This window comes from Herpailurus yagouaroundi, unplaced genomic scaffold (assembly GCF_014898765.1).
Source record: "Herpailurus yagouaroundi ecotype Mexico unplaced genomic scaffold, PumYag 187, whole genome shotgun sequence".
Lineage (NCBI taxonomy): Eukaryota > Metazoa > Chordata > Mammalia > Carnivora > Felidae > Herpailurus > Herpailurus yagouaroundi.
Window position 1 is genome coordinate 20,840,947 of NW_024412418.1, and position 13,838 is coordinate 20,854,784.

The 13,838-nt window shown below is 36.7% G+C and overlaps 1 protein-coding gene across 3 annotated transcripts in view; it reads left to right on the forward strand.

Moving 5' to 3' along the window:
* The window catches only part of DCDC1 (doublecortin domain containing 1), a 497,179-nt gene that overhangs the window by 447,976 nt on the left and 35,365 nt on the right, over window positions 1-13,838 (forward strand). For all 3 annotated transcript variants that reach the window (XM_040495539.1, XM_040495540.1, XM_040495541.1), the window contains 4 exons: window positions 933-1,103; window positions 8,336-8,521; window positions 10,401-10,604; window positions 11,934-12,135. In XM_040495539.1, coding sequence (XP_040351473.1) covers window positions 933-1,103; window positions 8,336-8,521; window positions 10,401-10,604; window positions 11,934-12,135 — 763 coding nt within the window. The remainder of the gene's footprint in view (window positions 1-932; window positions 1,104-8,335; window positions 8,522-10,400; window positions 10,605-11,933; window positions 12,136-13,838) is intronic.

Consider the following 13,838-nt stretch of genomic DNA (forward strand, 5'->3'; position numbering starts at 1 on the left):
TCCGATTCTGTGTCTCCCTCTCTCTCTGCCCCTCCCCCGTTCATGCTTTGTCTCTCTCTGTCCCAAAAATAAATAAACGTTGAAAAAAAAAAAATTAAAAAAAAAAAAAAACTCTTCTTGATAACCAGTAAAACATAAATTAAAATAGCAACCAGGTACTATTTTTCATGTATTGAATTGATGATGTTTGAGCAAGAATGTGAGGAAAACAGGCCATTTCTTATACCAATGGTGTAAGTGTAAACTAGAATAACCTTTCTAGAAAGCATTTGGATATGGTAAAACTTTATATGATGTACCATAATATTTTAAAATGACCTTGTTATCAACACTTGTACTTGAGTTTGTTCTAAAGAATTTATCATGTATTTACATAAAAATCTATGATTGTTGATTGTTCTTTTGCATATAATAAGGAAAATCTGAGAAGCAATCTACACGTTTAACTATTGGGGATTGGTAAAATAAAACATCACTGAGATTAAATAGTATATATATCCTTTAAAAATATTAGGAAAAGGCTCATGGAATTGAAAAAAAAAAAAAAAAAGCCCAGCGTGGAGCCCAATGCAGGGCTTGAAATCATGACCCTGAGATCAAGACCCGAACTGAGATCAAGAGTTGGACACTTAACTGACTGAGCTATTGAGGTGCCCCATGGAATATTTTTAAGTTGAAAAAAAAAAAAACTAATGCAATTACCAAATTGTGTGCATTTTGTGATTTCATTTTTGTAAATCAAAGAATGCATATTTATAAATGTAAAAAATGTGTATATAATTATCAAATATTAATATGATTATTACTATGTAGTAGAATTGAATAATTATCTATACTTTTTGAATTCATGCGATGAAATATTTGACATCTATAAATAAATCGTAAACTCTCCTGTCTGCTTGACTCCATATTTTATCCTTTTTTTCCCCCAGCAATATAAACCTTATAACAATGGGACTTCCAATCAAAAGTGGAATTACATGGAAAATATCAAAGCTTTCATGGCCTTTCATAGCACTGCACTTGATAAGGAAATCACAGCAGCAAATTATGCTGGTATTTGTACATCCTCTGTGATTAAAGAGGAAAACATTGATCAACCAGTAAGTGGTTCTTTTCTACTAAGGATAAAAGGAAAACAGGAGAAAATGGACAATTTAATAAAGCCAGAACTTTTTTTCCCCTAGAAAACCTTATATTCAGACAAATTAAACACTGATTTGTGAATGAAATCATTTAGACTCTGTGATTCTGGTTAGGAAACAATGAAGAAATATTTGTATTACCCACTGCTTATATTGTTTCAATGGCTCCCTATCATTACCACCATCTTTGGTCCATGATCAGTTCACCAGAACACTCACACATACTCCCACAGCTGTGCCTGCCACACTAGATGTCACTCCACTCCAGAAAGCATATTAAAATGTGAATGATTGTAAGTGACTTTAAGTATATTGCATTATACCAAGCATAGGTCTAAGTGTGAATACCTATACTCTACTTTCTAAGGAAGTGATTCTTCAGATTTGGTCCTATAATTTTTATTAGTAAGGAATTGCTGCATACTTTACAAATACCTGAGGTATTTGTGGGTCAGTATATCAAGCTTATTGATAAACATTGGCCTGCAGAAATCTCAAAATGCACACTGCAAGATTCTCCAAGATCCTCTTTACTCTGCTTCTCAGACATCTCTAAATAGCTGCCTCTTCTCCTTCACCCAAAATTCCCTGGCTCTGCTAAATAATTTACATTTGTCCAAATTTACCATACCATTCTGCCTGTCTTTGGTTTTGACTATGCTATCCTCCCAGCAACCCTTTTCTCCTTTGTCTGTGAACTCATACCAGGTGGCAAATATGCTGTCGGAGACTACCAAGATCATCTTCAAAGGAATCAAGTCAACTTGAAGAGTCTCCCAGTCCAAAGACAAAACAATTTAAGCATCAATGTGTTGCATTGACATACATCAGATGTCTACTGAATGTGGCAGATTGACATACATCGGACATGTTTAAATTCGTGTATTTGTACTGATAAGAATAACAATAATTCATTGATCACAATTAGATGATGCTTAGGAACAATTAGTTACTTTGACAACTAGGAAATAAAGAATCAAGCATTTATTTTTTTTCCTTCCTTTATGAACTGTATGTTAGGATAACAAAATAGTAGATGAGAAGTTTCACTCCATAGGAATTCATTGCCAGCTAAGAAATGAATAAGGTATGAAAAAATTGGAATGTCGCTGTGTTGTGAACTTTGATATAGTAATTGACCTAAGCAATGATTATCAGTAGCTAATAGTATTACAGAGACACAACAGGTAACACGTACCCCTTGATGGAAGTATTTAGTACCACTTATGAAGTGTTCCTCCCCACAAAAATGTAACTGGAATTTAATCAAGTCTTTCATTCTAATAATTGACTAGAAACAAAGGAAATAGAGGAACTTGGTAAAAGACACAAAGACCATGTAGTCGTCAAGATCCCAACTGACAAAAAATAAACAACAAATAAATTACAATAAAAGAAAAGAGAAAAAGAGATATAGCAGGAACATGGAGGTTAAAAGAAATTTAGGAGGTATATAAACCAGTTATAATGTATTGACCTGATTTTGATTCTATTTCAAACAAATTTGTAAGAGGAGAGAGATGACTATAGAAATTTGAATACTGACTAAATATTTTGTTATATTAAGATACTATCATTGTTAGTTTTAGATGTGATATTATAGTTATGATAAAAGAATTTTTATCTTTTAGAAATATATACTGAACTATTTAAGAATGAAATGATATAATGCCTGGGATTTACTTCAAAGTCATCCAGGTAGGAGTGGGTGGGGTGCAGATGGAACAAGATTGGTAGTTATTGATAATTGTTGAAGCTGGGTGAAGGGTAGAGGGTGGCTTATCATACATTGGTGTATGATTGAAATTTTCCAGTGATTATGCAACTCGTGTTTTTGTTAAAAGAGACAGGAAAGGAAGAACTGTTTAGCTGGTGGGAAGGGAAAGGGGAGAGTAATTACAGAGATACATGGTGGAGTCGAGGTTGAGTTTTAAAGGGTGGTGGCATGAAAGGTGGGAGGGATAGTGGAACAGTGGCTGTGGGTTGAGGTCTCAGTGAACATCTTGGTGTTCTGCTAAAGAAAAGTTTAACGCTTTTAAGTACCAGAATTTTCTACTTGACCATTTTGTTTAGAAATATTTTAAAAACTATTTTACGTACTTTTCCTTAACCGGAATAGGCAGAACACCACTTAACCAAGTCAGGGCCATCAATATGCTAGTTCCAGTGCCATACATCAGATAGTTGGCACATGGGTTTTACTTTGAACTCCTCCTAAAATCACACATGCAACTTGCTTTCTCCAAAATAATTCTTGAAGGCCATTTGCTGTCTTTCTTGCTAAAAAAGAATGCAGCTTAGAAGATAATATCAGGATGATTCCAACTATCTTTCTATAGAGATGGTTCTTCACATTATATTCATTTATTTCCATCTAAGCAGGAATGTTTTAATTTTCTGCCTTTAAGCAATGTGTAAAATGGCTCTTTTTTGCAAAATGAGTTCTTTAAGCAGAAACTCAAACGGCCTTCTAAGGTCATTTTTTAGACTTGAACAGTTTCCACTTTCAATGGCTTCATCAATAACTTCTTGTTTTAGCACCAATCACAGCACTCTTGTTTCATCACCAGTAAACTCCTCAATTTCCTAGTCCACACAATCCAATTATTATTTAAGTTTATTTAGTGGCCATCTTGTGACTTTGGGATATTTTCCCTACAGACCTTTAAAACTTGGTTGGAATTTAGTGAATCTAGACAAAATTTAGATTATTTTTGCTAACTTTTATTAATATCCAGATAGTAATTAGGGAAGCTGAGTATGGGTTCATGGGAGTTCACGATACTGTGCTGTTTTGTATGATTGAAATATTTTATAATAAAAAAAAAGTAAAGAAGGGAGTCCTAGAGTTTAAGCCTCAATGATTATAAAACTATTGCCTTTCTTTTAACCATATAATCAAGATGTTCTTTTATTTACATTAACCAAAATACAACTTCCCATTTTCTAACAATGATTTACTCCAAAAGATCATAATTTTCCTTTCCCAAAAGTTAAATGATAGCCTATCTATTAGAAGTTAATATGATTAATCTGAAGAGTGCAATAATATATCAATTCTGGGATTAACAAATTAAAAACTTCTCCTGGGCCTGGGAGAAATTTACTCATACAAAGTCTCTAAGCCAGTGGTTAGTTCTTAATCTTTTTGGAGATACGGACTTTGAGCATTTCATGAAAATTATGCATATTCTTTTCCCCAAAAATGCACATATGTACACAACCACCTTTCATATAAGTTTCAGGGAATTTATAGACTCCCCCTGAAATCCATTTGGGATGTAAGATAAGAACTCCTTTTCTAGACCTCATTCTAATGGATAGCTTAGAAAAAGAAAATGAATATGAAGTAACTATTACATGCTTGATCACTACTGTATGTTACATACTGATCAATCTTAGTGATTTTCACATGTTGTCTCATTTAAATAATAAATATGATGAAGACACTGAATAATTTATTCACAATCACATTACCTATATATATAGTAACAGTCATTATTGATCAGACTAACCCCATGTAATAGACCATATGTCTATAAGGCCAAATGAACAGATCAAGTTAGTCATTTCAATAAATCAAGGAAATTTTATAGAGAAAAGAATTAGTCAAATCAATTGCCTTGTATTCTGCACAGAATACCAGTAGCTGACTTACTGAACTTTTAAACTCTGTTTAAGTTTTACAGGCATACCAAATGTATTGTACTTTTCTTTCCATCAGCAGTTACCAAGCAGTATTAAGTGTAAATGAATTAATGAAAAACAGTTTACATTGTGTATATGTACCATTGCCAAAATAGAACAACTCAGAGATCATCAAACCTGTAGCACCACAGTGATGGGGATGGATGTTTTAATGAATGAAAAATATATTTTCTGGATACTTCCAATGGGCTTCTTTAGTATAAGAAAGAAAATTATTGGCATACAATTCATCATGAAATCCTTGCTTTTCTATAGAGATGGTTCTACACATAATATTCATTTATTTCCATCTAAGCAGGAATGTTTTAATTTTCTGCCTTTAAGCAATGTGTAGAAATATGGAAGTTGTAGGTACATACAGAGAAATCCATAGTAGAATTTAAGAATTACATCTTCAAAAGTATCATTTAAAGTTTGGCTTTGAATTAACTCTACATACTTAAAGGGAGTATTTCAAGTAATATGACAAAGGCAAAAAGAGCCAAGAACTTGGAGTCAGGAGTCAGTTTTACATTTCAGTTCTGCCATGTACTACTTAAGTATCCTTGGATGAAAACTTCCCTCTCTCAGCTTTTGTTTTCTCATCTGTAAGTTGATTGAGAATGGTATTAACTCTGGCTGTACTTAACTTTTAGCCTTGTGAGGACCAAAGCAAATTAGAGAGTCTACATAAAAGTACTTTAAAATTTTATTATGGAGACTTTCATACATATTCAAAAATATAATAGTGTAATAAATCCTCATATATTTATCATCTAAATTCAACTCTTATCAAGGTTTTTCAATATTTACAAACCCCAGACATGATACCATTTCACCTTCAACTTAAGCACACCTCTAAAATATTGGAAAATTTTCATACCTAATTATGCCATTATCACACCTAACAAAATTAATAATACATTTTGGCTATCAAGTACCCTGTTCTTAATCAAATTTCCTAGGTTCTCCTAAAAAAATTATTCTTATTGTTGCTTGGTCTGAGTCAGGATTGAAACAAGGTCCTTGAATGACCTTTGGTTGTAGAATCTAGAATTTTCCTATAGGTTGCCTCCTATTTGGATATGACTGTTTACTTCTGTGGCATTTTTATATTTGTTTCTGTAGCCCCCATGATTCCTGTAAAAGTAATTTAACGCTAAAGTTGTAATTAGATTTATGTTCAATATTTTTTGACAAGAATTGTCATGGACTTTACTGTATATTTCATATTGACCATTTATGCAAGGGTACAATTTCTGGATTTTCCATTTTTTTTTTTTTAATTTTTTTTTTCAACGTTTTTATTTATTTTTGGGACAGAGAGAGACAGAGCATGAACGGGGGGAGGGGCAGAGAGAGAGGGAGACACAGAATCGGAAACAGGCTCCAGGCTCCGAGCCACCAGCCCAGAGCCCGACGCGGGGCTCGAACTCACGGACCGCGAGATCGTGACCTGGCTGAAGTCGGACGCTTAACCGACTGCGCCACCCAGGCGCCCCTGGATTTTCCATTTTTAGCGATAATGGGTATCAGTGGGCATGATCACAACCGAATCTCACATTTAACAAATCTCCCAATGACTTTGCATCTAGTGTCACTCTTTGGTGATCTTTGCTTAAATCGGTTATTAGGAGTTTCCAAAGGGTCAACATTAGGGGCGCCTGGGTGTCTCAATCGAGCGTCTGACTCTTGATTTTGGCTCAAATCATGATCCCAAGGTTATGGCATCAAGCCCCGCATTGACCTCAACACTGAGCGTGGAGCCTGCTTAAGATTCCACCCCTCCCCACTTCCCCTCTCCTTTGCTCCATGCTCTCTCTCTCTCTCTCTCTCTCTCAGAATAAAAGGGGTGTTAGTTTTGTTTAATTCTGTCATTTTCCCAACATTTATTACCTGAACATTTTATTTTATTTTATTTTATTTTATTTTATTTTATTTTATTATTTTATTTTATTTTATTTTATTTTATTTTATTTTATTTTATTTTATTTTTAATGTTTATTTTTAAGAAAGAGAAAGACAGAATATGAGTTGGGAAGGGGCAGAGAGAGAGAGGGGGAGACACAGAATCCGAAGCAGGCTCCAGGTTCTGAGCTGTCAGCACAGAGCCCTACATGGGGCTTGAATTCACAAACTGTAAGATCATGACCTGAGCTGTCAGCGGCTGCTGAACCGTCTGAGCCACCCAGGTGCCCCTATTAGCTAAATTTTTAATGTAGGGAAGAATTTCAACGAGGTTCATCCTCTTCAACTAGGTATTTGACTACCCAAAAATACAGTTTTTAAGTGTTGGTAGAATAAATGTTTATTCTTTCTATCTGACTTCTCTATTGTGGTATAATAAACAACCTGAAAACTTAGTGGCTTAAACTAAGAACGATTTTTTTTTTCGCTCTGTTGGCCAGTAATTTGGGCTGAGCTCAGTGGAGCAGCTCTGCTGGTCTTGCCCAAAGTCACTAATGTGACCCTAATATGTAGTCATCTCGTGGTACATTAGTAGGTTGGTGGTTCTATGGAGACTGGGTGGTTAACGATGGTCTCCCTCACATATCTGGAGGTTAGCAGGCAGTTAGCTGGGGTTCTTCATTCTCCTCAAAGCTTCTTAAGTAGGCTAGCTCAAGTGTGTTCATATTGTGGTCTCAGGGTTCCAGTGGCAGCCAAAAGAGAGCCAGCTCCAATGTGCAAACACTTCCTAGGCATCTGCTTGCATCATCGCATTTACTGATACATTGACCAAAGCAAGTCACACAGAGTTGCTCAGATTCAAGGAAAAGACAAAAAGAGAAACATTTCTTGACTGGAAGAGAAGCAAAATCACATTTCAGAAGGACATGCAGACCAGGATGGGGAGGTTTTATTGTGGCCATGTTTGCAAATAATCTGCCACACTTTCTAATGGCCAGTTGTCAGAGTTATCAATTGGTGACAGTTTACTTCTAGTGGACTCCAATAAGCTGCAATTTTGTTTTTACGTGTTTGTTGTTTTTTAATTGTTATATTTACTTATATCTTTAGCATCATTATGAGCTCATGGGACTTTTAAACATATCTAAAGTGTTCTTTTTGTTGTTCCCCAATTGTCCTAGGTTGGGCCAGTGGACGCTTCTTCATGTTGGTACTTGTGTCTTTTTAACATGACTCCTTTACTCTTGGATGGCTTCTTTTCTTTCCAGGCACTACAGGACATCACTTGCTTATCTTATATATTTCTTGCCCCACATCTGGAACTGGCCATTCCTCCATGAAACCCTGATTCTTGGCATAAGTTATACTCATTGATGTTGAATTGTCATTGCCTCTAGTCTTTTTCAGTCAATAGAATTTAGAAATATGTTTCTTAATATAATTATTGGGGAGCAAAATCATTCATTCATGTTGAGATTTCAAATATACCATTTGGGGATCATATAAATGCTTTATACGTATTGTAAAGTATTCTACAAAAATGCTATAATAATTTAGATGCCCCTACATAAAAACATCTCTGTTCCTTTTTTTAGGGATACTATTATCTCTCACCCACTGGAAAGAGGAAAATTGTGCTCTGCTTGGCGTGTGGACGATCCATGAGAACAGAGAAGGGGCTGAAGCAGTCGCTTCCAGGGCTGCCATTCCTCTGTGCCTCTGGTTCCAAGACCCAGGAGCCCTTCTCACGAGGGCCTTTCAAGGTCATCAGTGTGGCAAAGGTGTGTAACGACCTGAGCTCTGCTAATACATGTATGGCATCACTTTGGAAACTTTGACGCATTCATTATCTGCCTTGCACTCAAGTTCATCTCCACTCATCCAATTCATCTTCCTCTGATGCACCTTTACCATTCCACCTGCATTGATTTCCTTTTCCCCATTGTAATTTAAAATACATTGTCTATTAATAGTTCGATACACTCTTTGAAGTTAATTGGGCACTTCTGCGGCTTTAATCATCTACTGACACCTTCCACTGCTCTCTGTGTTGCTTTTAAATGAGGAAGTAACTGCAAATCTTTACTTAGCAGAGCAGCTTTTTTGTCTATATTCACAGGGAAAACTTTTTACTAGTATGGAACATTTCAGGGGGAATTTGACATGTTGTTAATGATTGTTCAGGTTGGATGCCTGAATTCATGCATCCATGTCTAATACTATTTATAGCTTGTGGAGAAAAAAAAATCTCTGCCACTTTCCTGTGATCTTAATTTAAAATGGCACCATTTAAAAAGTCCCCTCCTTCAAGTTTAGAGTCAGATATGCTAAGGGGAACTTACACACCTATATAAAAAGAAGCAATTCCTAAGAGAAGCCTTCTAACTTGGGTGTGCTCTCTAGGGCTTGCCAGGTCCATTTCCAGATATCTTTCCTCTTTCCCCTAAACCAGATACACAGTGCAGGGTGGAGGGGACACCCTCCATCTGGAGGGGACATGAAGAGTTGCAATAAACATTAAGTGCAACAGTAACTCTGATGGAGAAAAGAAGTCCTCTGGGGAAGTCTGAAGGCATTTGGCTTTGCTTTAATGATGGTGGGGTTAAGGGGGTGGTGGTGAGCTGATTGGAAAGAATCCCCAGTGTTACAGCATCTCAAACAGAATTTTTCCCTCAAAGCAGCATCCTGAGTAAGGTTTGAAAGAGAAAGGTGAAGTGTGATATTCACCACCCTCATTATGGTGTTATGGGAAATCAAATAGCTATGTTCTGGGTTAGGAGATCATAGGCAACCCACTGCAAAGCAGAACACTGCTTTTCGGCCTTGCAGAGAAAACAGCGGGTGGGTATCTAGTTAAGGTTGGGTCCTGCCTGTGCTCATGAATTCCTTAGACCATGTTACTATGGAATATCTTATCTTGTTCTCCACCCTGCTTTCTGCATCTGCTGTTTTGTAGTCTTGGGTTCTGCATGCTTTCTATAAGTTCTTATTGCCACGTAGCCCGCTGCACAATGTTTCCCGGAATGTATGCTTGGTACATATGGAAGATTGAGAGCCACTCAGGGAGACTTCCCTTAGCCTCCCTCTTACCTCTCTTGACTTGTGGAGTGTTGAGTAATCCTTTCTGCCCTTCTTGTCTTTGCTGCAATAAGCCAAAAGCCGAACCTACACATGTGGCTAAAACTGCACTCATTCCCCTCCCCCTTCTTCAGTCTGCCACCAGGGGATGGGATCATCCTCAAGTTAAAGACCAAGAGGGTATCTGTAGTGCCAGCATCCCATCACTTCAACCCCAGGCTTTCTCTGGCCCTGGCATTCTTCTTCCCCAGCTCCTGTCAGGAGAAGGCAAAATAGAAAACAGGAGAAGCCCAGAAACACAAACCAGAGGCCTAAAGTCACCTAAGGACTCCATGACAGGGCTGGGAAGAGAACTGAATTCTGACTCAATGTTCTTCCCACTGTGATATCCAAGACCTATAGCATATGGAGTAAGCATTTCAAAACTTAGCTACCACACACATGTATATGCAGATATTTATTAAATTAAGAGATTGAAATATACCAAAGTAACAGAAACTAAAAGAAAAAGCTTGAGTAAACCTCTGTTTTGTTTTGTTTTGTTTTGTTTTGTTTTGTTTTGTTTTGTTTTGTTTTAATCAGGCTGATTTATCTTCTTATGAGGCTGAGAAAACGCTAAGTTATTATGAAGAACGTCTATTATCTTTACGGATGAAGACCTGCACACAAGTTGTATCTCATGGTGGTCTAGCAGCTATGCACCAGAAGGCAGTGAAAATAATTGCATACAAAAATGGAGATGGATATCGAAATGGAAAGTTAATTGTGGCTGAAACATTCCCCACAGTAAGTGGCTATCACTTAAATGTTTCTTGCATCCTCAGAGGTAATGATAATAGTGATTCTTCTGACAAGAAGAAAGCAATGGGATTGAATGATAAATGTCCCTGGCCAGTTTCACTAATTTAAGCTGATGAGATCAAGATCTCGGTTTTCTTAAAGATATTCTTTTTTATTGTACTTCTCTGGATACAGACTCAGAAAAATGAGAAATCAGAATATGGTTTTTAGACTGGCTCCAGAGCAAAGATGTACAAAAGCAGGGGGAAGATAAGCTACCAGAGTTTCTTCACTCTTGTGATAGACAGAATTCCTTTGTTTGTTTGTTTGTTTGTTTGTTTTTTGCCTTCCTTCCCATTCTACCTTCAAATTGTATGTTATTTGAATTTGCTAAGAGACACTACCTCATTTATCATTCGGAAAAAAATGAGCACTTATTTGTTGACAGCTTATTTCACATCATTCTCAAATTGGAGAAGCAAGAGTTGTGTTAGGAAGGAATATGTGGTTACTGGCATAGAGGCTCCTCCTTATAGTCACGGGAAGGAGGGAGAGTTCAAAAGGCCCAAACCCAGCTTTGTCCTTCCATTGCTTGGTGATTATCTTGTGTATATATTCTGGGCAGTGCCTTTAACAGCGTATTTTACAAGCAATGTTAAATATGATATGGAGTTACCCTGGAGGCCTCCTTGCAAACACACAAGTACATACCTACTCATTCACTCACCTTTTTGGTTGAATACAAGTGGCTTTTTTATTAAGATATTGTTCAACAAACCAAGCAAGTCACAAAAGTTAGCAACTTCAATATTCACCCTGAGCTCCACAGCTGTATCCTGTAGTTTTGGGCAAAAATGTTAACCTTTCAGCCTGTTTTCCTATCCACAAAATGGAAGTAACAACATGTTTCAGTTTGGGTTTGAAAGTCAACTACTCATTTATTTTAAAGCAGTTCATCAATGTGAAGTGTTACTATTTTATACCTTATAAAGCAACAAAATTGAAAGTGGATCTCTAAGTTGACCACTTCTTAGAAAATAAATACTCTGATGATAAAATATATTAACTGATTCATGATTAAATGTATCAGCTGCTGTGTTAAATTTTTGGAGCTAATTTTCACAGCTTGAGTAAGGACTAATTTTGTGAGGTTATATCAGACAATCTAATATAAAAAATTATCTCTACTCAAAGATCAAATCAGTAGTTATTCACCTTTCCATTTCCCCAAATTAAAGGATTTTTTCAAATTTCTAAAATAAGAAGCTCTTCACAATTATTCCCAGCTCTATCCCTTTTTTCTCTAATCATTTCCTTATATTATTTGCTATTAAGCTTCTTACAGAATGTACGGAGCAACTTGGTCTTGCCAGAGCAGCATCCAAAGTTTATACCAAAGATGGAACCACAGTCCTTTCCTTACGTGACTTGGTTTTATGGGCTCTGGATGAATCTTTCATCCAGAGAAACACTGAGGAACCAAAGAAAGAGGCAGCCTCTGTTGGGACAAAAGAAGCAACTATTAAAAGTATGAAAGGTTGGTTGTATTATACAAATCAGGATTTAGCTGATTCTCCCTATTTTTGTAGTAAAAAAGTTAAATGTGGTTCTTTGATTCAGTCAGCCCTTCTACAATTACAAAAGCACAGAAAGCTACTCTCATGTGAGGTTCTCAAATTGCTTTTACCTTGAAGAATAACAAGAAACATTTTTTAAAAGAATATCAATTTGGTGTCAGCACCAAAACAGTCAATAAATTGCCTCAAATTTATAAAATATGTTTGACAGTTTAGCTACTTTATGAGCAGCTTTGTTATTAAATTTGAAACCAGAACCAACTAGAGACCACTTAAGAAAGTGGGGTTTGATCAGTGCAAGAGGTGTTGCCCACCAGCTGCCCTAACCTGCCCCTGCCCATCTCCACTGCTTCTCTAAACTCCCAGAAGCTCCAGTGAAAGCACCTGTATTGCAACTCCTAGCACATTGTGTTATAATCATCTGTTTACATCTTTGTGTGTCTCATTTAACTATGTACAACTTGAGGACAGGGACAAACTATGTCCCCAGCAACAGTTTGCTAAATGAAAATGAGTCTTGCTCACAGTGATTCACCAGAGTAATCTCAGCTTTCCATTGTTATACTGAGAGTCATCATTTAAAGCTTAAGAACTTGGGTTTTGGAGTCAGAATACCAGGATTCAGATTCTAGATCTGTCACTTGCTAGCTGAATGATCTTGGGCAAGTTGTTTAAACTCTTGTACCTCAGTTGCCTCATTTTACAAATTTTACACTGATAGTCATGTAAATGTATACTCATTTGGTCTCATAGGTATGAATATGTATTCATAAGAGTATATATGAATAGGAATTTATAAATGTGTATGTCACTTAGAATAGTGCCTGGTTGATGTTGACTAAACATCCAGTGAATAGTAGCTATCATTATCGTATATAGGATTGAGTAGGAAAAACCCACTTTTCCTCCTGGTGTCTCTTTATTCTCACATTCTTATCACATTCACACTTCTGACACCTGATGTGTCGTTCCCCCCCCACACACACACACACACCAAGCAAATCTGCAACACCAGCTGGATGTCCTATAATTTAAGTCAATTCTGCCACTATCTACCTATAGTATCAGATCCCACAGGTTAAGAGCTTAGTCCCACAGACTGCTCCCCCACCACCTCTCACTTCAGATATCCAGACCTGTGTTTCTGATCAATTGGCTTAAATTGGAAATTCCCATGTTTAAATATTCCTTCAGTTTGATTAATTTGCTAGAGCAGCTCACAGGACTCAAGGAAATGTGTATGTACAGTCTACTGGTTTATTATGAAAGGATGTGATAAAGGATACAGATAAGCATCCAGGTGGAAGAGATGAATAAGATAAGGTATGTGGGAAGGAGCCCAGAACTTCCATGTTCTCTCTAAGCCTGCCACTCCTCTCTTACCAGCTCCATGTGTTTACCAACCCAGAAAGTCTCCAAATCTTGTACTTTTGGCGTTTTTATGCAGAATTCATCATGTAGGCATAATTGTCCACTAAGTCCATTTCCAGCCTCTCTTCCCTCTTTTGGGAATGAGAGTGGGGTGGAAAATTCCAAGGTTCTAATCATGGCTTGGTCTTTCTGGTGACCAGCCTTCATCCAAGAGTCTGTCATTAGAAAACAAGATACTGCTATCAGCCAAGAAATTCCAAAGGATTTAGGAGCTCTGCATCAGGAACCAGAA